General features: G+C 43.5%; 1 protein-coding gene across 1 annotated transcript; it reads left to right on the forward strand.

Annotated features, from left to right (window-relative positions):
* The first annotated feature begins 740 nt into the window (after positions 1-740).
* On the forward strand, positions 741-21,446 carry igfbp3 (insulin-like growth factor binding protein 3). Its single transcript, XM_036007679.1, has 5 exons — positions 741-1,570; positions 5,858-6,108; positions 8,338-8,457; positions 20,889-21,044; positions 21,080-21,446. Exons 1-4 carry the CDS (start codon positions 1,207-1,209, stop codon positions 21,012-21,014), a joined length of 861 nt encoding a protein of 286 aa, XP_035863572.1. The 5' UTR covers positions 741-1,206; the 3' UTR covers positions 21,015-21,044; positions 21,080-21,446.
* The last annotated feature ends 3,508 nt before the right edge of the window (positions 21,447-24,954 follow it).

Raw genomic sequence — 24,954 nt, forward strand, 5'->3', positions numbered from 1 at the left:
AAATCACACAATGGCCGATACTGATTGCTTTATTTTCTCAGTGTGTACCCCCCTCTCGCGTTTGTTATTGCAGAACAGGAGGATATACCGGACAGGGGGGCGATGCTGAGCCTGCAGAATCTGAACATTTTCTGTCTAATAATTTGAAATCCTGTGAGGTCGAGGGGTTGCATACAGGAGGGAAGGTGCAGGGGGTCTGGATGCTTGCCTATGGGACTTGTATCAGGTGTGTGTGTGTGTCTGTGTGTGGGGGGGGGGGGATCTGATGCAAAGTGCCAGATCACCAGGTCTGCTCAGGGTATGTGAAAGGTAAGCACCGCTCCTGAACCTACTTGGGCAAAGGGTCTGGTATGCAGTCTGGCCTGCACGTGCTCGGTAGCTGTGGCTGGTGTTCTGACTGACATGTGCATCGGAACAATGCAGCTTCCACAACACAGAACAGTAAAAGAAAACCTCATCGACTGCAACCACCACTGAGCATGTGGTCACGCACACGAGTTATATGCAAAGAAATTATTGTTTTAGCGGGTTAATATGGAGGCCACCTACACACTTGCCCAGAGGAATGTTTTATCAGTATTGCATGTGGGGGGTACCACCAATGGCATTCACTCACATACCTTTGATGCCAGCAGGGGATGTGGCCAGTGGTGTGGTAACCTCCGCAGGTTTGGGAACAGTCAACACAGAAGAAATCCTCCATGGTGCAGCATATTTCTCTTCTGGTGGAAATCGTATCTGTAGCATAAAAAAATATGAATACTTTTGAAAGTGAAGAGAAATGTTAACCAACACATTCATGCCACATGCCATCCGCAGCTCACTTCACTTGCCTGTCTTTTGACAAGAGGCCACATTTCCAGATGGAACAAAAACACCTTTGCTTTTTTTTTTTTTTTTTGTCAGAACAGGCTGAGCACGAAAGATGAACAATCAGGAGTAAATTATTGTAAGGGATTAAAAGGGTTGAACGTTTGAGCAGCTCTCTCTTCAGACTGGATGTAGCGGTCCCTCATATCGGGGCTCTCCGTTTACATTATTCATACGGAGGAGGGTGTGACTTGTTGGCTCTTTATAAAACGAGAACTTCGCGTAAAAGAAAATACAGATGGAGAAGGCTAGCCGGCTCGCTGTGTCACAGAGAGTCCCCTTAAGCCTACGTGACAACTCACATACTGTCCCTTTGTGACCAGCTTAATCGGCAGAATGCCCGGTCTCTGCGTGCTTTGTCTCGCCGCCGCGCTGGCTGCGTTCACCCGGCTCGCCGGCACCGTTGGGCCGGTGGTCCGATGCGAGCCGTGCGATGCTGGGGCGCTCCTGCAGTGTAAGCCCCTGCCGATGGACTGCGCGGAGCGAGTGAGGGAGCCCGGCTGCGGCTGCTGCATGACGTGCGCCCTCGGTGAGGGACTGGCGTGTGGAGTGTACACGGCGCGCTGTGGCTCCGGCTTGACCTGCCAACATCGGCCGGGGGAGAGCCGACCCCTGCAAGCTCTGCTGGAGGGACGGGGAGTGTGCTCCAGCGCCGCGGCCAAAAAACTCAACAGCATTCTCATACCGGCGCAAAAACAAGGTAAGATGCGGTGTTTTTATTTGCGCTTATAATGGCTTGTAGATGATCGTGTTGCTTTTTTTGTGCGTGTGTTGTTATATAGGGGCTTACAGGCGCTCTCCCCGTGAGGTGTTGCGCTGTGCTGACCAGGTCCGGGGAGTTCTCTGCTCATTGGGGAAAAAACGATTAAGTGCGTAGTCTATCTATAATGGATGCGATAAATATGCTTAGACTGATCAACTGGAGATATAAGGCACAAACGAACACACGCATGTAATGTATTCTGTGGGATGTTTTGCAACCTGTCACAATGTAAAACACCATTTTAGTCGTGAGGTTTTGGAAGGCAGGCTTGACATTGCACAGTGATGTGTTATGCCCAAATCCAATAGTAGAAAGTTTGAGTGGATAACAACAGCTATGGGTTGGAGTTTTACGCAGCAATTAATCGTTGCTTTCCCACCAGACTGCCACTTGTTTTTTTTTGTTTTTTTTTCACGTGCGCACTTATAGCTTTGGACCATCATGCGTAAAATGCAAAATGAAATTTACGGAATTAAAAGATTGTCGTTTGGGGGTTGCAGATCGTTTCTTTTAAGAAGATGACAACACTGCTCCTTCTCTCCTTCTCCTTAACGCACGCACACGCGCACACACACACACACACACACACACACACACACACACACACACACAGCCTGGCTCCCTCAAACCAATAGTTAAGGAATGCCACATACATACTGTAAGTATACAGTATTTAGCTGAGGCTGAGCGCAGACCATGTCCTTGTCATCTGTAATGTCCTTATTTTCCTTCAAGTAAAGCTCATGGATTTTTGTACACAGCATGAAAATATGTGCTGGTGCTTTCCTGGTCCAGGATATGGGACAAAACATCTCGGGTGTGTGGCAAAGGAGGGGGGGGGCATTTCTCTGCATTTCTCTGAGTTCCCTATAAGCAACCAACACACAGTCAAACACACCCTCACACATCATTATCAATGAGCCCAAACTGCATATTTCCTCATTGCATGCTAGTGTCTCTGCTAATATTGAGATACCTTATATCTGCATGGTGTTTTGTGTGAATGGATGCATGCTGCTCACACTGGTGACACGGCACACATGTCACCTACATGTGAATACACACTGTTGTGTGTTTAGGCACTGCTGACGTCAGGCCTCCAGGAGCCTCTGTGTGTGTTTTCATCTTCCTGGTTATTTGGTTTGGCCACAGTAATGTGTGGTGTGCAAGCACTTTGTCACACACACACACACACACACACACACACACACACACACACACACACACACACACACACACACACACACACACACACCCACCAGCGTGCACACACATGCCTGTATATTTCTCTCTTTACTTCTCATTCTCTCATCCTGTATCATTTTGCATGTGCTTGTCACTAATTGCTGCTTTTGATTTAGGACAAAACTAACAATATTTCCAATGTTGGAGCAAAAAGATCCATCTTATCGCACTTCACTGCAGGCTTGTAAAGCAGAACCCAATAAGCAGCATTAGTGTGATAGGTATCAATGCATGTTTTTTTCCCCAACAACTCCACTACTGGATATGGGAAAGAAAATGTGGGAAATGATCCCAAGCGCCCCTGTTGGACAGAGTGTGTAAATGCAGCCCAGTGGTTTCCACCACCACCCTCAGTCCCCAGCTCCAGAGCAGCCTCTCCTCCCAGACATTAACAAGCTCTCCTCACCGCAGTTTGTGCTGTTTACCCCTGTGCCATTATACAAACAAATTGCGTAATGTGTTTATCTAAAACGCCCCAGACTTCCTAGAAAGGCTATATAAAAGTTTATATTTACAATAAGAATTAATGCTTGCAGGAATCTTAAAAAGGACTCCATTTTTCTGTCCATGGTTATGGACATTAATGGACGTTCTTTTGCAGAGTTCCGAAAAACCGTGTGGAGGCTGTATCAGGTTAAAGATCGATCAAGATCTGTCGGTTTGTGACGCTGTCGTGTTCCGGTTGATGCTGTTGTTGACATCCATGTTGTTGTTCCAAGTTCTGGAGAGCCTGGGAGACTGTGGAGCCCCACCACGTCACTAATTGATCAGGTGGTCACGGAGAAAGGGTGGGCTGCCAGCCTGCCTGCCCACATGAGCTACACCCCTACATGCCCGTCCGCCGCCCTCACCGCAGCTCTCGAACACAAAATCTGCTTTGAGTTAACGGTTTAAAACTGTGTTTGGGTGTGTGTGAGGCTACTGCATGTGTGTTCCCATCGTCCCTCTGCCTCTTCGGGACGTCTCCAAGCTCAGTTAGCTCCTCGTAGTAGTTTGGTCTCTCTCCTATATTAGGGAGGAGTGTTTGGAGCCCCCTCCTCTTTTCCTCTCGGTCAGATGGTCCCCACTCTGTCTTTAAAGATTTGACAGGAATCTTTGCCAGCACCACAGACTATTAATATATCTGCTCCCTCATCTCCTACTTCACCTCGTACTGCCCTAACCTCCTCCTCTTTTAGCCCCAATCCCCTATTCCCCCACCCTACACATACACAACATTTTCTTCTTTACCGCGTCCTTAAAAAGTCTTGTTTACACTCCGTTCCTCTTTGTGACTATCTCTTGGTCTGCATGCTGTGGAAATTTGTGGATTTGAAATCGTCATGTTTCTGTTAATTACTTGGCTTCAGCTCTGGCTCCAAACAGCCCACAAGGCAATGAGCTAACTTTATTTTGTCTCTTTTAAGAAGGCCTCTCTGAGGCAAGAGTTCTCAGTTGGATTAAGAAAAGCAGGCACTGCTGGCATCAAAATGTTCAAAATAGTAAACTAAAACAACTCTACAACGTTGAAGTCGGCTTCTGATTCATAGCTTCCGATTCTGAGGTTAAGAAGTAAGTTACAGGAAAATAAATGATATTTTTTTTATTTTATTTTTTTTTATTTAACCTTTATTTAACCAGGTAGGCTGTTGAGAACAGGTTCTCATTTGCAACGGCGACCTGGCCAAGACAAGCGTAGGCGTGCAAGACAACAAATAGTTTCACATTCAATACAGTACAAGAACACAGAATACAATATGCTACATAAAGTGCAGAATAAGTGGGCAATTACAATTATAATATTTAGGAGCTGATTCCCAGTGTTTGCACCACATGCAGTTGTGAAAAAGTATTATCTTAAGATATCGTAAAAAAAATCCATAAGGCTGTTTAAAACCTATTTTAGGATTTGTGAAACCTTCATTTTGTTTAAAAAAGATGGCGGTTTTACAGTTTCTTCTGCATCAATAAAGATCATGTCTAACTTAAAAACCACTAGGCTATACTTAGGGCTGGGCGATATGATGATAAATATCGTAAAAATTATATAAAAATGTCTATGAGGTATATGTTTTCTATATCGTTTCTATCCTGTTATCGAATAACCAGCGGCCGAACTACGTTACTGCAATATTTAACATCATTTGTACGACGCTTTACGTTGTGATTCTTTAACAATTTCTTCATTGTTTTTTTTGCACTCACAGGTAGATACTGAGTATGTTTCATTTGTCAAGTATTTAATTCACAGAGTGTACAAAAATAGGCTTTATCATGTGGTTATTTCATATAGACTATTTATTTATCTATTTATAGTATTACCAGAAAAACATGTTACACCGTGATCGTTATCGAGATATCAAATGACCTATATCGGGATAGAAGATTTTAGCCATGTCGCCCAGCCCTTCTTACACTTGTCAAACCTGGACTAGATTAGACATTTTTTGTGAAAAAAGGGGGATCCCACTGCTTTTCCTGTATCCAGATGATGTAAAACAGAACCAAAAAGGAGTTTATTGCCACAGTAGGTAGCCAACGTGGAATTTGTCTTGGTGATTGGTGCATACAAACAAACATATTAAACATGAATAAGAATATACAGTAAATACAAAAACATAGACAAATATATACAAAATATCTGTTTAAGTAGTTTAAGCACTGTGTGCAATGGGCAGATGTATAGTCCAGATAAAAACAAACATATAATATAGTATATAAGCAGTCTCTGGACTCTAATCTAGTCCAGATTTGACAAGTTAAGTGGTTTTTGATCTAGACCTGGTCTTATTTTATCTTGTCAATGCAGAAAAAGTGACAAAACTGCCCTTTTTGCCTTGAGGCTTTTAGTAAGATATAAAGCACGTTTTCCACTGCTAAAACAGAGAATCAGCCACCAAATGTCCACATTTATCTTAATCTATGAATATATACTAACTTCGACTTCGTTAAATAAGTATGGAGCATTTTAAAACGGATGACTTACCTTTACATCTTCAGATAACGCTGGAAATCTTATAGAAGAAGACTGTGCCAACGTTACCGCGACGATGACAGTGTTGCCTGGACTGGCGACCGTGAACGGTGGGCACAGTCGGGGGTCGATGGACACCAGACCTCCGCTGCACAACAAGTTGATCCAGAAAGATCAGAACAGGAAGACTCAGGGCTACAAGGTGGAACCGGTGTCAGGAGGAGCCAATATGGACATGCACAACTTCTCCCTGGAGACCAAGAGGGAGACCGAGTATGTAAGTCACACCCTGAGGCATTGATATTTCTGTTAAACAGTGAAAAACAGTAACTGGCAGAGGTGCATAAAGACAGATGTTGACTGTGAAAGAAAAAAAAGGACCTGATTTCTATTAAAAAAAAATGTGTGTGTGCTGCCAACCACGTCTTATGAATGTCACTCATAAACAAAACAAACGGAACAAGATTTGGGACAGCTTGCTAGTTTTTTTGTTAGCTAGTAGCTATACTTCCGGTTACTTCTCAAGCTATTTGCATTTTGTTCACAATATTTATCATTGGACAAATTTATATTTAAGATTGATAATGCTGGCCTTTTGAAAACATAAATAATTAGCATTATAAATGTTACACACAAAAGAGAAAATAAGAGTCATTGAGCAGTTAATTATCGTTAGCTTGCTAGGTTGTTTTCTAGCTGAAAGCAGACTTTTTTTTTGCTAGCTAGTTAGCTCTTTAGCTAACAATACCAGGTATTTTGGACGCAATAATTATCTTTTGACAAATTCGCAACCAATAGTGTTTCGAAAATGTAGCTAGCTATATTATGAACCAAACATAACCGGTGAAAAAAAGTTTCACAATGAGTGACTGAAAACTGCAGGGCAGCTAATAAGCTGCTTGCCCAGTTGCTAGCTAGCTAGTTTGCTCACTTGTATACTACAATGAGCGTATTTACCTTTTTTTTCATATCTTTATTTAAACAACATTTTTACAACTGTTACCTGTTCGGAGTGACGTGTACCCAGTGCAGCCTCATGTGTTTGTGTCCTGTCAGGCTACTTTAACAGAGACACCACTTAATTGACAACAAAAATAATAATAACCCATGCACTGCACTGTGTGACAGTAATTTGTTAACCAGTTAAGTCTTTATGAACCTCTGCTATTGAAGTTAAAAATGTTATTATATTCAAACACCTACTTAAAGGTACCTTAATTGTAAAGACACTTTAATACATTCAGCACCACAGCCTCGTGTTTCAAGGCTGTGCTAGAACAAATGTCAGGCACCCATATGAAATAAAACAAGCATATTGAGTACATTTTCTATCTCATAACACATTTCCAAAGCTTGTTCGCCATCGGCTCGGTCAATGTTTTTATTACTGCCTACTTTGTTATGTCGTTTTTTTCTTTTCTTGAATTACCATCCAACCTCTGTCGATAGGCAACATCAGCTTATGCCATGGAGAGACAGCAGTCTGCAACTTTTACATTCAATGCCCGTGGTAGAAAGCTGATACAAGAGAAATGACAAGAAGTCAGGGAATAGCGAGATAGGGAATGACATGCAGCAAAGATCCCTGGCTGTTGTTTTTTATTTCAACCAAAGACTCCACCCACTGATCAGCAGGACTGGCTAAAGGGGGATACCTCATCACTTAAATCAACTGCTGAGGCAATTTATTGGAATCAAACCCTACACATTGCTGGCTCTTCATGACATATGGCTGCAGTTAGCAAGAATATCACTGTCAACCTGTGGTAGGTGGTGTGCGTGCAGCCTCGTGCATGTGCAGAAAAAAACACAAGATACAAACAGTATAGGAAATCTCTCAACAAAACACTGCTCTGCAGAGCATTTTGTGGTCAAACACTCCACAGGGTACCATTAAGTTATCTGCTGTACTATCATTTAAACAACATCATTTTGGTTGTTTGCTATCAAACATTTTGTAAAAGAAGGTACTACTTTTTCCAGAAAGTTTACGTCTCATTTTTGGACATAACCTCTTCAACCTGGACCTACTGCAACAGTGGGATCATCACTTCAACTCAATGCTGTTCAGACAAGCAGTGTTCGCACTTACAGAAAAACCTTTACATTTTCCAAAAATTCTGGAGACTTTTACATAGAAAATGTTTAAGACGTTAACATTTTACATTTTTAATTTTGATGTGATGATGCAGCCATGAAAATGATGGCCATTTTTAGTTGTAGTATATATTTGAATATAAGCATCATATAGCTCAAAGCATGTGTTGAACAAGGAGATACCAAAAATATGTTATCATACAGTGTGGGGAAATTATTTTTCTTCTTAACTTTAACTAAAGGGGAAAGTTAACAGGACATTCAGGGTTCAGGAAGTTAACTTGAACTCAGATTTTCACCATGAACTTCTATAATTGCATGAACGCTCCTCATGTTCTCCATGTTTGTGATTGTGTAAGGATGAGTGTGTAACACTGGCGTCGCCCGGGTGTGTTTGCCGTGTTGCTAGGGGCCGTGTCGGCGGGAGATGGAGAGCATCCTGAGCAGTCTTAAAATCAGCAACGTGCTCAACCCAAGAGGCTTCCGCATACCCAACTGTGACAGAAAGGGCTTCTACAAGAAAAAACAGGTGAATGGCTCTCCCTGCTGTTTCATCTCTCTGTTTCTCTCACACCCTGTCTTACACACTTAAACACACACACACACACACACACACACCTGCGGACATGCAAATAGACCCACTGCATACCTGAACACCGATTCATCCCACCCACCCACACATGCACAATGCCCCCTTTTTTTTGCTGCTCGGGTTGCCTTGACAGCCACATCAACACCATATTATCAGAATGGCTAATAACCATGTTTTACTCCAGTAAATGCACTGCAGCCGTCTGACTCATGCCTCACAGGAAATGAAGTCGGTCAGGTGTGTTTGTGGTGTGGGAGAGTGTGGGGGGTATGGATGTAAGAATGTGGTCTGGGAGTGTGTGTGGCACGGTAGATGTGGCGGCAGGGGAGTGTATGTATGGAGCTTGTTTGATGGCGGTAGTTTTGGTGAGGGTGTGTAGGTGTGGGGTGCTGTTGGTGAGGTAAAAAAAACAAACAGGCTGTCACTGGTTTAGTTTTTCTTGTCCGTGGTGCAGCAGGCTCGGGCCACCCATGACCTGCTCATTTGTAAGACGGGGAAGAAACGAGGAAGCTAAAATTAATTTGAAGTTGTTTGGTGGATGATGTGCTGAACTTGAAAGCCTGGGAGAGGAGTCCGTGAAGGATGGATGGGGGGTGTGGTGGGGCATTGCTGAGACATACAGCATGTCAAATAAATACCACCATCCCATTTCCTAAGGTTGGGAACCTTATCGGAGGGATTTCACTGAGCTAGAGACTGTTCTGAGAAACACATGAGTCACCAAACCCCCCCCCCCCACAAGCACCATGAGTCAGAGACCAACTCGAGCCATAACAGACACACACACACACACACACAGAATAAAATCATCCTCTCAGATTCTTACCTCACTCTTTCTCCAAAGTCTCCAAAGTGCGGTTTCGTTACTTTTATTAAAATCAGACTCTTCTTTGTTCTTTTCCTGGATTTTATCAACAAATACCTACCAGGAAAGTGTGTGTGTGTGTGTGTGTGTGTGTGTGTGTGTGTGTGTGTGTGTAGCAGTGTGCCAGCCCTTGTCACCCTTTTCTCAGAGGTGGGGGGTGTTGTGTTAAATCCATCTGAAGGGATGTGCCTTCACGGTGTGTTGCAGAGATTTATGACCGGAAACACAGCGAAGAGGAGACCGTGTGAACCGTCTAGGGTGACAATACTGTGAAAAGAAGGGAGCAAGGGGGGGAGGAGGGGTGAGGGGTTGGATGGGTGAAGGACTGAGCAGAGGGAAAAAGGGGGCATAACCATAAACGTGATACACAAGCTGTGTTAATATCTTAAAGTGATCCTTCACCTGCAATCTTTTAATAACAAATACTCACGGACTGTTGATATGTAGTGTCATCTTTCATATGAACCTTTTGCACCAAATAGTAATTAGGAATTAAACTGGAAACTAACACGGCTTTTCAACCAAGTAGTTCCAGGAAGGAAGGAGGAAGTAAAATGAGAACTATACGTAAGTCCCTTTTGTGCATTCCTGATAACAGATTAGATAACGGTAACGGTTTTCACACACAAAGAAACAATAACATTGAGTCATTGTGTAAGAAATCTTTTGCTTGTTTTTAGGCTATACCATGAATATATCAGGAATTCAGCTACATTACTTCCGTTTTAATCCCATCCCTACTCCACATGGTGATATTAGCAACAGCCACTTCTTGCTTTTACTTTGGATAAATACAGATATTGAAGCAGTTTTGAGGCTTGTGTTTGATCAGGGAGACCAGAACGTGATCATACGGCAGTACTGCAGACTCTGCACAGATAGTTGTAAAGCCACCAGAAGGACTAACTCAAGAGAGGAGTTAACACTGGAAACAGGTTCATCTGGTGGAAATACAGAAGAAGTTCCAGAGTTCCTAAAAGATTGCTGGGTTCCTGGAAAAGAAAAGCAACTGTGGTGAGATTACACTCATGTCGGTTACAATGGATTCCAGTGGTGATAGGTTTTCACAGCAGAAAGAAAGAAAGGGATCAAAATGATTATAGAAACTTGTGAAACCACTCCGGCAGCACAATTTGCATACTATGCTGCTCAGTATGTTGCAAACATATTGTGTTGTGCCAAAATATGGCTGTACACACACTGCTGTTATTTGTAGCTCTTCACATTTGGCACTTGAGACTATGTTGGCTTAGTGAGTCGTAAAGCTGCTAACCGTGCTCGCTTTTATTCTGCCATGTTTTGGGAGACAATGGCGGTTTGAATATACTGAGCAAACTGATAAATTGTGGAGGAGTAGGTGAAGGCTAGTGCTGGGTAGGTTAAAATCACTTAACTGGAAGTCGCTTTGGATAAAAGCGTCAGCTGAATGACATGTAATGTAGTGTAATGATTGAAAGCATCTCGGCCTGCTTAACTGCTATCTCCGTCAAATACTCCACGCTCAAGCTTCACCACATCACAGACTGTATGGGTTGTAGCTGCTGCAGTAGTGCGTCGATCCAACACATTCTCACTCCCAGCGCGTCAAGAAGCGATGCTTGGTCAGGGGCCTTTGGCGTTTGGTACTGATGCAAAAAGTCTCTTTTAACGTCTCAGTCAGATGCAGTGGGGCTTCCTTTTTGGCGTCATTTTACGGCGTGCTTGGTCGGGACTCTTGGCGTCACTTTTTGATGCTCTGGGTCAGGACCGATTTGGCGTCATTTAAAAAATGTACGTTTCAGTGACACACGGGACAAGAACGGGACACGGACCCCCGTCTCCTTGGTGAAAGTCCTGTGTTGTTTGAACCATCCACCACCCCAACCAACCTCCTTAAGCGGATTTTCGGTCTTTCATACTACTCGTTACCGTTGTCACTCTTAATACTACGTCATCTTACAGCGGTCAAGCTACTGCTATGCCTGGTGCATATCATACGCTAAACACACACACACACACACCCACCTGCAGACATGCAAATAGACCCACTACATAGCTGAACACCGACTCATCCCACCCATCCACACATGCACAATGCCCCCATTTTTTGCAGCTTGGGTTGCCTTGAAAGCGACATCAACACTATATTATCAGAATGGCTAATAACCACGACGTTAAAGGGTGATTTTTGCGTCGCTATCTGACACTGAGAGACACTGACTAAGTGTCAGTAATTGAGGAGTTGGGAATGAGAACCGGTTGGTCCGTCGCATCAAATCAAAGAGGCTTGCGGTGATTGGCTGCAAGCGAAAACCATACAAATAGTCTTTTTTTTCACGTAGGTACGTGGAGACATGGACCTACACGCAGCCTGACATGCACCTCCCGAAAAAGTTAACTACACGTCGCTCGGCCGTGGCTTGGTAGCGTTGCATTTCCCCCGACTCATTTCCTGGTTCTCCAAAAAATTTAATTTTACATAATTTTGACCATTATTATTACCTCATTACTTTACGACTTGATTACCATATCTGTGTCTAAAAGGTTGGAAGAGCTAGAGGAGATAATAAATAAATAACACTCAAAAAGCTTAAAGACGAAAAACGTCCACAAGAAGCCCACTGGGGACAAACTACAATCATCTGAGAAGTCTTTTATGGCGCTTTTCCATTACATGGTACCAGCTCGACTCGCCTCGACTCTACTCGCCTTTTTACCTACCTGGTACCTGCTAACAGGTACTTTTTTTAGTACCACCTCAGTCGAGGTTCCAAGCGAGCTGAGGTGAGCCGAAAAGGTGACGTGAAAGCGACAGACGGGGGTGTCCTGAACAAACCCGCTATTTTAAAACAGTTTAGCCAGCTGGTTTTTTTTGCTGCCTCCAGCTTAATTTGAAACAAAATGTGTCTTCTGGCAACACACACCTTCGACGTTCTGTGTGTGTGTCGCGTTAGGTCACAGTAGTTTACTGCGGCGCCGCTTGTTTACAGTTCTGCGGAGGCTCCAGCAGAGCTTTCGCCGTAGCCTAACTACACACACACATGGCCGGCTCCACGCACACACCAGCGCGCAAGTATAAACATCAGGCCACTTTTACATAGGCTACACAGGCTACGGAGAAAGCTCTGCGTGGAGCCTCCACAGAACTGTAAAACAAACTCAAGTAGCCTGATGTTTATACTTGTGCGCTGGTGTGTGCATCGATACGGCATAACGACCAGCCACGCTGAGGCGGTACTAAAATCTGCAATGGAAAACGGACGCACAGTGTGTCGAGTCGAGGCGAGTCGAGCATGTACCATGTAATGGAAAAACGCCATTAGTTAGTTTTGATGCTCACATTGAGTTTACATTCATTCGACTTATGCCTACTATACACTAGAAGACTCTGAAAAGACTCAAGTCTGACACCATCTCACATCTAAAGACAACCATCTTACATCTTAAGACAATCTGTCATAATGTCACTGAGTTTTTAGTTACAGACTATAAGATTTTGCTACCAAGACTTAAAACTTACGATAATATCAAACACGTTTGATTTTGTCGGAACGAGAATGAGACCGCTCGGATTGAGTTGTATGACCACCTTACACCATACGATTGAGACAGCGTGAGTGCGCCCCAACTCTAGCAAGACTCTCAGGATTTCATGCCGATTTTGGAAATTTGTCTGCAACAGCGGAATCGCCTGAAAAGTGTGTGAAATTTGAACAACCACTTTTTCAAGTCTACAGTGATTTGTGATGTTGTTTTAAGGGTCAACTATCACAGGGGAAAAGTCACAAGCATGTATGTGTGTGGTTTCCAGTGTATATGTTGTTGGTAATATGAATGCCCCAGCACTGTAGGAGAAGGTCGGGCAGCGTTAGCCCTAACTCGGCTACAGAGAAACCTATTTTTAGCAGCAGTTATATGAATTGGCCCAGTATCCCAGTTCAGGCCATGCATGCCTAACACTGACCCACTCATTACACCCCTCAAAGTCTCACACTCACTCTCACTTTTCCTTTCTCTCACTGTCACTCCTCGGCTCTCTCTCTTATTAATCGTTTCGCCCACCCATCATTACCCCCATTGTGCCCTGCCTACAGTCATCCACCCGTCTTTTGTTCTGCCTGCCCGCTCCATCATTCTGTTCATCCTGCCCTTCCGCCCACCTGGCTTTTCCTTCCTTGTTTGGCCAGGAATCACCCCGCAGAGGGTTGTGAATGGGACGACAGTGTCTGCGTCTCTCTGTGTACTCTTTCAGAGTTTAGTGTGTGTGTTGAGAGGAAGAGGAGGAGGAGGAGGGGGAAGAGGCATTGGGTTAAGGATGTGAGCCAGGTGCCCGCGTACCCTTATCCCTCCTCCCTCACTGGGTCCTGACAGTGCCAGGCCCATAAGGACTGACTTATTGAGCGTGACTCAGAAGGATCTGTGGAAATGTACACACCGACCACAATGGCTTTATAATAACTGGCCAACCTTCGGGGACCCAGACAGCTATTTTCACTCTGTCTCTCTCCCTCGTTCTGTTCCCTCCCTGGATTTCTAATCCACCTCACCTTCCTTCTCACTTGTAGCCTGGTCCTACCAGACTCTCGTACATTTCATTTGTACAGAGAGTCTGGCCACTCTCCATTGACAAGTGTTAACTTCCTTGAAGGGTACTCTGTTGAATTTTAAAACTATTGGATCTGCCCAGAGCCACTCTGGATCTGCCAAAACCAATCGCTAACGTTTGGTTGTGACATCGGCTTAGCATCGCTAGCGTTCGCCTTAGCCAACTCCTTCACCGCTAACGGAACGAGCTGGAAAATCTAACTGTTCCCGAACCCCGTGGGGAGGAGGGCCACAACATCATGGCCACCAACACAACTCAGCAAAGATTGTTCTTGCTCGGGGTTTAACATCTGGATATTCGGCAGCGTTGCCACAACGGACCGAATGGCTTCACTCGCATCTTTCTCCGCCGCCATTACAGAAGTCACCGAAGGTTACCGAACCTCAACGTCATCGTTCTCAGCCACTCCCTCTGTTCACTGATTGGACTGCCAAAGATTTGGCCGGAGAAAACCCAAGAATATACCGCAAACCCAGACGGAATACTGAAGGAAAATGAAAATTGAGCGGAAGTACGTAGGAGGGCGGAGCCAGGCTGTCTCACTTAGGGATATAAACTTTTTTTTTTTTTTTTTGGCCATGGTTGTTGCATAATATGTAGAGTTTTGGTACTGATAACAAAATGATCCTTTGTCAATACCTCAGTTTGAGAATATAAACATGTTTTCTACAAAACCCGTTTTTCTTTCAGCAAATTTCAGTGCATCAGTGTATAATGTGTTAACACAGGCATAAAAGTTATGATTTTAAGATCAGGAAATATCTTATCAAAGAATAAGTTATGGCCATGCATTTAGTTTCAACTTCGAATACTGTTTGATGCATTAGTATTGAGGTTTGCTACCCCCATCATGATACGTTTTAGGTTTGAGCTAATAATCACTTTATTGTCATTTAACATAAATGTCGTAATCTGACAGTGTCCACAGGGTTTCGCACTATACTAGCCAACCGTGTGAACATGTTTGTGTATGCAGGCACCCTGTGTAGTCGAAACAATATATATTTGAGGCCATATAGTCTCATAAGTAATGTCCATCACATATTAGCAGATCCCAAATTAACAACTTCAAAATCTTATTTGTCCTCAGTTGAAAAACCCTAATTCATCTAATTTAACATAATATGAAATTGAGCAAAGTAGAGAAGTTTTCATATGCAAATAAATGGAAGTTTGTAGTTTTAGTTGTTTATGAATTAGGTGGTAATCAGATATTTCCATTGATGAATTTTCTATAAAAAGATAATTGACCAAATATGTCCCAATTAAAAAGTGTCCTCTTCTTCGCCTAATGTCGTACAATCTTTCTTTTCAAAGAATGTCCCCACGTCCACTCGTTACTTATATTGATTCTTTAGGCTCCTATTTTAAAAGTTTGTGTGGCTCCATTCTTCTAAAACAAACACAAATTATCCCGATGTTGAATTCACTGGGACGCTCATTAAACTATTTCTTTTTTTTTCTTTTCTTTTTTTTTAGAAAAAGCAATTTCCTGCAGCTACTCCCAATGCACTTACAAACACACACACACACACACACACACACACACAGATGCACCCTCTTTTACACAAATACATCAAATACATATATGTGCGCCCCTACGCACGCACACACACACACACACACACACACACACACACACACACACACACACACTGCATTTTATGAGCTTGTGTTTATCCTGTGGTCAGACCAGGCTCTTTTTAATGTCCGTGAAGCCCAGCGGCGCTGCTATTAGCTATAAAGACCGGCATCACAAGAGTACGCATTCATACGCACAACACACATGCATACACACCCCATAAAGGTAGCATTATGAATGTGCGGGTGGATGAAATGTGCTTTTTTAGTGACAGCCATGTGGACCACGCAGGGCTGAGAATATGGGGCACAAGGTCTTAGCTGACCCCTGAGCTGAGCTTCAGACTCTGTGGTTCAGGGTGTTGGGATTAGTGTGCTAATTCCAGTGAGCAATTCCTTAAAGGAATACCCCTCCATGAAACTATGATGATAAACTATGTTTTGAGTATCAACTACTCACTGTGTTTGAAAGGTGTACAGTAAAGCTTGCTTCTTCATGGAGGACACCAACTGTAGTCAGCTTGGATTCAAGATGGATGCAGCAGATTCCAAAATCAAATGTAAAAAATAAAATAAATCTCAAACTCTCATTTTCAAACTCTTCAATGGGTCGGACTTCCAAACATTTAAATTCTCACCAAAATAAGCCTGACACAGCTTCTATTTGTTGCTAACACAATTAGCTGTTTATATCGTCATTTGTGACTATGTTTGCTTAAACTGGTCATGAATAACAAACATGAACAGCTAACCATGCTAGCAACAAATTCAGTTGTGTATTTTACCCATATATTAGAATGTTCACCAAAATATGCTAAAGTATGGTTAAATACACAGCTTCTGTAACTAGCACTGTTAGCTGGTTAGTGTAGTTTCAAGAGCTAGCTGCTAGCAACAATGGACGCTGGATATTTAGCCATGTTTTGGCAAAAATATGATTGTTTGGGACACAGCGAATAACCAAATAGATAAAGGAGAAGTGGAGTATGCGGCATGAATGGTTTGACATGCAAAAAAACGTCTTTTATGCCGTTTTTTTACTGTGAAATTGGATCACTGTTGGAATCCAACGTAGCTGTCATAAATCAAAACAAGCTACAAACTTATCAGAGCCACCTTCCGAGCCCACATGTGGTGAGTGCAGATAGATTGTTGCCTGATTATTCCTTTAAGGTGCCAGGATTAGTTTGCATTTTAAAAGGAAGTCAATGCAAAAAGGAAGTTTGCAACAAAACACTGAAAACCTTCAATCTGTGTTAAGTAGTCGTTAAGTGACATCCAGTCCTCAGCGGACGCTTGGCTGTCTTTGGCATTCTCCTACAGTGAGAGTGTGTGTGTGTGTGTGTGTGTGTGTGTGTGTGTGTGTGTGTGTGTGTGTGTGTGCGTGTGCGTGTTTAGATTGAAGCAGTAAAGAGAGGATTGCTTGAGATGACTGCTAATAGTTCACAGATGAAAGAGACTGAGTGGAAATTCAAAGGTAGCCAAGCAACAGGGGAATGCACACATGCACATTTTGCTCTTCCTCTCCCTTCCGCCTCCTCCTTTGCGCGCACACACACACACACACACACCAGGCACATACAGGACTCCATCATCATTAATCAGAGCAGAGGAACACAATGTCAAGCTCCTCTTCGAAGTCTCGTCCACTGGGTCAGGGCTAAAATAGAAGCTGGCCGCAGACTCAGACGATCGCAACGTGAGAGGGAATCGAGGGAGGAGAGGAGAGAGAGTGAGAGAGAGAGAGAGAGAGAGAACAGAGTAAGACAGAGGAGGAGGAGGAAAGAGAGGTAGGAGGAAAACGGAAAAGAATTCCTCGATGTTAGTTTGTGAGAATAGGGTTGGGCTGCGTACCACCCCCCAGACTACTGCAGTAGTTGTTGGTGAGGTATTTTAATAGGCCTCTGTCTCTATAAAGCTGCCTTTGATCATGCACTCAGGCTGCACGTGGATGTTGACTACGCCGGAAACAGACACCTGGTCACACTCTAAAGCCTGTCTGTCTATCTGCCTCTGAGTCGCTGCACAGCCGCCTGCAATGCAGTCCGTAAGTATTAGGAGAGTTTTGTTTTGGCTCTGCACTCCTGGGTGTTGGAATTTAGATGAAAAAAAATGACTGAGATTAAAGTGCTGATTTTCAGATTCAATTTTAGGGGGTTTACATCCACATCTGATAAGCTGTGTAGAAAGTATATGCCCTTTTATGCATCTTAGGTACACTGATTACCTAAGATGTACAGGCCCTTATTCCTCAACAGTATCATATATTTGATGCCACATGCCTGTTCCCATCATATTGCTTGGTTAACGTTTGGGAAATTGTGGTCATGGTTAAACAATACTACGGTACATTTTGGGAAATATATCCCTAGGGAGTTTGAGGGACTAGCATAGTGAATGATTTCTTAACATACAACACTGCCCAGCACTTCTGTGCAGTGGATAAACTGCACAGAAGTGCAGTCACTCTGGCGACAACACTCTAAAAAGTCACTGCTCTGTTGTTCGCCACGGAACTAGCGAGCAGCACGTAACTCCCCGTAAAACCACAAATTGTTCTTTTTACATTTAAGCAAACAAGTTTATTGAGCTTAAGAGTTGTAGTTAAGCCGCCTACACATGATCCGCGGTAAAACTGTGAGGGAGGGCGCAGAGCAGAGAGGCAAAGCGCAGCGCAGGTATACGTCATCATTGCTTCTGGAATTGATGGCGCCTTGAGAGGTCAGCGGCAACGAGGGCAAAGTTGAAATAATTTTAAGTTTTGAACTTGGTGGCAATTCCGAGCGGTGCGTGAGACACCAATGGTAGGGAAATCAATGGAACTGCCAGCACAGAGCGGTTTTACCGTGGCTCATGTGCTGGCAGCTTTAAGAGTGTTTTTAAACTTTGGAAATAGTCAGGGTAGCTGTTTCCCCTTGCCTCCAGTCTTTATGCTAAGCTGGGAAAGTAGTCTCCAGGCTACAGCTCCACACATTCTGGGGGACATGAGGGTGGTATCGATCTTGTGTAACTCTTGGAAAGAATGTGAAAAAACTATAGAAACTGATGTTAACTGTTGGTAGAAGAGATGACACATTGCAGTCTCAGGGGTTGAAGTCATCAATGTTATCAATGTAAGCCAACACATACATACACAAGTCTTGACACATCACCGCAAGTTGCCGCATGTCAGTATAAACCACTGTCCTACTTCCCAGCTCTTCAGAAAAGCAGCTATTTCGTCACATTTCTCCTCAGCTCATCATATCTTGGCTATCGAGTGTGTGCTTTGTATGTCACATCACGCAACGCTGCCTGTTTTGCACTTACTGCAAATATTGTCGTGCTACTTCCAATCTGGTTGGTGGTTTAGTTCCCAGCTCCTCCTGCCCACAGGGGGGAGTTTCCTTGAGCATGACACTGAACCACATTGCTCCCCAATGTGCGTAAATGAGAGAGAAATACATAGTCACTGTTGGAAAAAAGCATCTTCCAAATCAATGTAATGTAATGAGTGTCATTATTCGCACAACCACAAGGGGCTGCCTGTCAGGAAAATGTGAATATAAGTTGTTTTAAGCTTTTAACAAAGGTTTGTTAACAATATGGATATGGATGTAAACTCCCCCAAATACTCTTAAATGTGACCATACATACCAGTGTGTTTACAGGCTTTAGAACTTTACTTTGCTTATTTTTCCTACCCTCCCTGGCAACCAGTGGTTTCTTTTCATTTCTGTAGGATATGAAATGAAGGGGGCTCGTGAAACTTGCTTGAACTGATCCATCACGTTGAACATCAAGTCCGCATGAGTTCTTGTCAGTTTTAGATTGTCATTGCGTGGTAATGTTGAAAAGTCTGCACTGCATTAACTCACAACAGTAATGTAGCCTAGACAAACATGAATGTAGATGGTGAATGTTCAGTTTTGTGGATTGTAGAAGTCAAGCAAGCTTTAAGAGTCCGCTGCTAATTCATTTCCATATTGTACAGGAATGAATGATGACCAATGGCTGCCTGGTATTGCTCAAAGTTACAGTAAACCTCAGAGCAATTGTTTCATTGAAAGTGTGCTGGTGTACAGAGCCATATATATATATATATATATATATATATATATATATATATATATATATATATATATATACACACTGTGTATATACTTATGGACTGCATATAGTGTATACTGTCCACTACTTTTGGACTGCACCGCTAAAGACAGGCAGCGAGACAGACAGGCGTGTCTCGTTCCTGGCTGGTCACCTCACAGCTCTGTCACCACTCCCCCCGGGGGAAGACGATGGGTAAGAGGAGAAGTATTCTGAGCCAGAGTTTAGCCTGGCCCGACTCATTGGGTTGTTTCATGTGCACCCCGAATGGAACTCATAAAGTTGCCACTCTACAAAGCTCGGCCCCCTGTGGGACATGTGATAGTACTGCATGTGTGTGTGTGTGTGTGTGTGTGTGTGTGTGTGTGTGTGTGTGTGTGTGTGTGTGTGTGTGTGTGTGTGTGTGTGTGTGTAAGCAGGTGGGGGGTATGTATACATACAGTAGACACAACTCTTGTTTGTGCGCGCCTACATGTTTGCTGATGTGTGTTCATGTGCGCACACGCACGTGCGCTCGTGCACGCGCAGGCCATAATCAGCTCCAGATGATTTTGAGTGTCTGCCAGTTTCCCAGAATAGCAGCATTGGTTTCCTTGCAGCCCTCCAACTGGCCTTGGCAAATATTTTAGCAACTCCATGTTTACCTTCACACTCCTTCACTCTCACTCACTCAGTGCGTTCCTCATTCCCTGCCCCTCTTTATCGAAAATAATCTGCTTTTTCATCGTTTACCCCCACTGGTCAGGAGCACGTAAGCCTGATTAATAAACAGCTCATAGAAGGGACAAACACAACGGCATGCTGGTGGCACGTGGATGCCTGAGCGAGGCTCTCCCGCTCTGATCTTGATACATTTATTATCATCCTTCATGAGACGAGCAGCTGCATCATCTGCAGTGTTTATCTCTGATAGTTTCTGCACATAAAAGCTAGGAGGCGTCTCCAGACATCAGGGCATTCCACTCCGTGATCGAGAGTTCTGCTGAGGCATGACTTGGCCTCCTGACAAGCATCCAAAACCTAAAAGCCAACAGAGAAAGGTTGAGTGGTATTATAATAATACACAGATGTTGATAAAGTTGATAAAGCTGTGGCAGGGTAATTCCTCACCTTGAAAACGCTAATCTGTTTTCACAATATGTCTCAAAGTGACAAGTCCTCTGCTAAACATGTTAATCGTTGCATAGTGTGTAGTAACAGCAGCAAAACAGCAGTATACTAAATATTTTTCTCGCCCTCTGTTTGCAGTGCCGTCCATCCAAAGGCAGGAGGCGGGGCTTCTGCTGGTGCGTGGACAAATACGGGCAGGCTCTGCCTGGCTACGACGGCAAGGAGCAGGCCGAGAAGAAGTGCTACCACGTGGAGAGCGAATGAGAAGACGGAGGGACGCAAGTGGACGGAGAGAGGAAGACAGAGGATAAGCGGGGGTGGGGGGGTATGGGAGGGAGACGGAGAGATAAAGAGCCAATTTTGTTCTCGCATGTAGTTTTATGTAAACATTCGGAGGGGCTCTGGACCTTTGATTTCGGGTCCCATTTCTGTCGAAGAGTTAGGGGGAGAATAAGTGTGGGGGGGGGGGGGGGGGCCCCCCCCCGGCAACTGGTCAAAGACTCCTGTCCATCACAGCTATCTGTCCTGTGCTTACAGAACCTTTAACCTTCCTTAAAAAGAAAACAACAATTAAGCTGAGAGAGAAGGGGAAGAAAGAGAGAATCCTACCATCTGCACTATTCTTTTAGAGAGAGAGGAAGGACGGACTTTTCCACTCACTTTAAAGAGGACATGTTTGTGACTGTGACCCAAAAACAACACACCACCACCGTTTCTATTGTGTGTGTGTGTGTGTGTGTCTGTCTGTGAGTGTGTAACCGCGAGTCTGTGTGTGTGTGTGTGTGTGTGTGTGTGTGTGTGTGTGTGTGTGTGTCTTTAAGTGTGAGCACCTGCATAACATACGTGTGCACAGCTGCATGTCTGTGCAAGATGGCGTGTGAGTGTGCGCTTTCCCAAAAGTGTTTATTTGTGTAAATATTGTATGTTACTAAGCTCAGAGACGTCAGACTGCCCATCCCCAGCCCATGCTCTATTAAACAATGCAGAAAGAAAGAAAAAATGCTCTCTGGCTCAGAGTCCAATTTGAAGTGAAGGATTAAGGGATGGCAGGGCTTTGGCTTCTTATTCAGCACCAAGGGCCCTCCTTGCTGCCTCTGGCTTGTCCCTTGCCCTGCTGTCGGGAAGGGAATAGAGGCAAACCATGCAGTTTCAGTGCCTTAAAAACAAACCTTCCCATGCCTCCCCTCCTCTTCACCCTCTGTAGTCCTTGTTTGAAAGAATACTTCACTAAAAATCTACCTTGAAATGTGGCTCTAACATTTGTAGCACCTGTGTGGAGGACAGCGGCTGTAGTTAGATTGGATTCACAACAGCTACAATAGATTTGAAGGGTGATCCTGCAAAAACAGCATGACAACGTGCAGAGAAACTTCTGAATCCACTCCTCCAGCGAGTACACTACTCCTGGCAGACATTCTGAGCTATAAGGCTGCGACAGTGTGAAGTGGAAGTTGTGTGTTTAGCTACGTTCTGGAGAAACTATGTTGGAACATACTGAAGGAACAGATGAACAGCGGAGAAGTGGATTAAGATGCAAAATGTGCCAAAATATTAGCCTGGTTCCAGACCTCTATTTTTCATTCATGGTTGGGATTACAATCTGAAAAAAAAGACATCTGCTACCACAGCTTCCATTTGAACAAAGTGAAAGACGCTGGCGGATACATCAGTTGCTACTAATTCGCAAATAGTCTAACCTCAAATAACAGCTAACATCAGACTGAACACTGAAGTGAACATGAAGTTGCATTTCAGTCTAACTCAGAGCACATCAGACCACCAGAATATGGCGAAAGACAGCTTTCATTGTCGCTAGCACAGTTAGCTGTTTGTTTAGTTACGATTGACAAACAGCTGAAGAGCTAACTGCGCTAGAAACAGAGAGAAGTTGTTTATTCGGCCATATTTTGGCAACAGAAGGAATGTATGGATCGTGCTGCTGCAGTGGTTTAAGAAGTTTCCATGGACATTTTGATATTTTTTGTGTGACTCTGGGTTGCCAATGTAATCCACTGTAACTGCTGTGAATCACGAGTATTTCAAACTCAAAGGATAGATTGTTGGTAGAGTATTATTATGAGGTGCTCACATGTCGCCCTGCACACTGACATTAGTCTGTCTTCTGTCTTTTTCCCACCACCTACTATTCCTGTCCACATCCATGTCACTGTCCCACTGTCGCTCTAACCTGCTCCCCTCTCCTTGTCCCGTGTCCGTCATGCAGCTCCGGTGCCGAGGTCCCCCAATCCGACATGTCTTTATTCCCTGTCTAAAACTGTGTCCTTGTCTTTTGTACCTGATCCCGCCTCTAACCCACTAACCCGAGCTGTTAGTCCCCACTCCAGCACCCCCTGCCCCACCTCCAGTCCTCTTCCTGTCAGTGGTGCAACCTGGTGTAGGCTTGTTTGAACGGGGCGAGGCCCGGTGTGACCGGCCCGCCCTGCCGCAGGTGCCAGCTGCCCCTATGCTTCAAGCACAAGCACTTAAAGCACTTTAGCTGCGCCGCTATACTCGTCAATGCATGCAGTTAAAGACAATTGGACCTATCTGCATCTGCATACCTTTCCTTAGAGGTAATGTCAGATGAAACAGTGTGATACTGTAAGAAAACAATAATAACCCAGGGAGGAGGAGAAGAAAAAGAAAGAGAGAATGAAAAAATTTTTTTTTTAAAATAAACGAAGCTACACCAGGACTTCTGACAGCAATTCTTAGCAAACACCCCTCAGAAAGTTCCCATTCAATGCAACTACTTTCTTTTTGTTGTTGTTGTTGTTGTTGTTGTTGTTGTTGTTGTTGTTGTTGTTGTTGTTGTTTTTTCTTTTGAGAAATGCTTGTATGATCGTATGCCAACAAATCTCCACAAGGTGGACACAGCACCAAATATGCATTCACACAAGTGGTAGGGGGTCTGAGGCAGGAGGCAGGGTCCTCCCCGAGGAGCTTCCTGCCCGATGCTCTCCCACATCCTGTGTAAAGACTTGAAAAGTGGAGAGAGTGCCGACAAAGAATGCTTGCCCAGTAGCTTGGTAGCATGAAATCGGCTGTACACTTCCTTTAATAGAGAGCAGCAACTTAGAACCAACCTGTTGGTGCTATATCCCATCTATTCAAAGACTTGATGTACGGGGGAGGAACATACATACAAATATGTTTAAGCTATTCCCTCCCTAATATTTGTAAGTGTGTCTTTTTTATATATATATATATATATATATATATATATATATATATATATATATATATATATATATATATTATTATTATTATTATTATTATTATTATTATTATTATTATTATTATTATTTCCTGGCCAGCTATGTGTCTGACTAGACATCATGTACAGTACTTAAAAATAAAAATTATTTATCTAAGAAAGAATTATAAGCTGATCCAAACTAGGTTTTCTTATGAACAATTCAATGGCTCACCGATTGCACAGTAAAGTCTATTTGATTCAGTGTATTTTGGGGAATATAATCACTAATGAATGTTTTACTTTTTAATGAACCTTTTCCTTCTGTTCCTCAGCAGGGTCATTTGTAAGCTCAGTGCCCAGCAGGCGAGTTTCAGCCTCGGGCAAAATCTGTTGTCAGTCAGGCACTCAGGTCTCTGGTCATCTTAGTTCACTGCTTCTTAAGGCCATTGAACCTCTCACCTCTCAGTAAGTCACTTCTCTCCATGCACACCCAGCCATCCCGCCTCAGTCAGTTAGTGCAGAGCCAGGCTCACACTTCTGTAATGTCACTTTTTATTTGATTTTGTATCATTATTTTTCCCTGCTGGTCACGTTAAGAATATTCTCTGTTCACGGGTAAATGTATTTTGTTTTTTCATTTCAAGTTTATCCTTTAAAGAGTTTTTTTTTTTGATTCAAGCTTTTCATGATACTAAAGTAGAAATCACACAGCTATTGTTTTCTCTGAGAAAGGAATTGATTCAAAATATAATTTGTATTTAATGTCTTTTTTAAATAAAAAGTGAACACATTTTAAGACGCTGTCTGTGATGTTTTGTTTTTGTCTCTTCCCTGACTTTTTTTTTTTTATATGACTGGGAAGGAACAGTGTTGTCATCAGCAGCTAATAAGCCGATTATTTACTGCAGGCTTCGTTTCTGCAGGCAATCAGGACACAAATTTTGCTCGTGTTGAAGTCCTTGAATGCAATCAGGCTCCCCTCAGTCTTGGAATGTGTCAATAAGG

This window comes from Sander lucioperca, chromosome 11, assembly GCF_008315115.2.
Source record: "Sander lucioperca isolate FBNREF2018 chromosome 11, SLUC_FBN_1.2, whole genome shotgun sequence".
In the NCBI taxonomy this organism is placed as follows: Eukaryota; Metazoa; Chordata; class Actinopteri; order Perciformes; family Percidae; genus Sander; species Sander lucioperca.

What these genes read in the sequence shown, in the direction of transcription:
- igfbp3 (XM_036007679.1), top strand. Translation starts at nt 1,207, where the DNA reads ATGCCCGGTCTCTGCGTGCTTTGTCTCGCCGCCGCGCTGGCTGCGTTC. An exon ending in CATACCGGCGCAAAAACAAG is followed by an intron (nt 1,571 to 5,857) that starts GTAAGATGCGGT and finishes TTACATCTTCAG; the next exon opens with ATAACGCTGGAAATCTTATA. An exon ending in GCTTCTACAAGAAAAAACAG is followed by an intron (nt 8,458 to 20,888) that starts GTGAATGGCTCT and finishes CTCTGTTTGCAG; the next exon opens with TGCCGTCCATCCAAAGGCAG.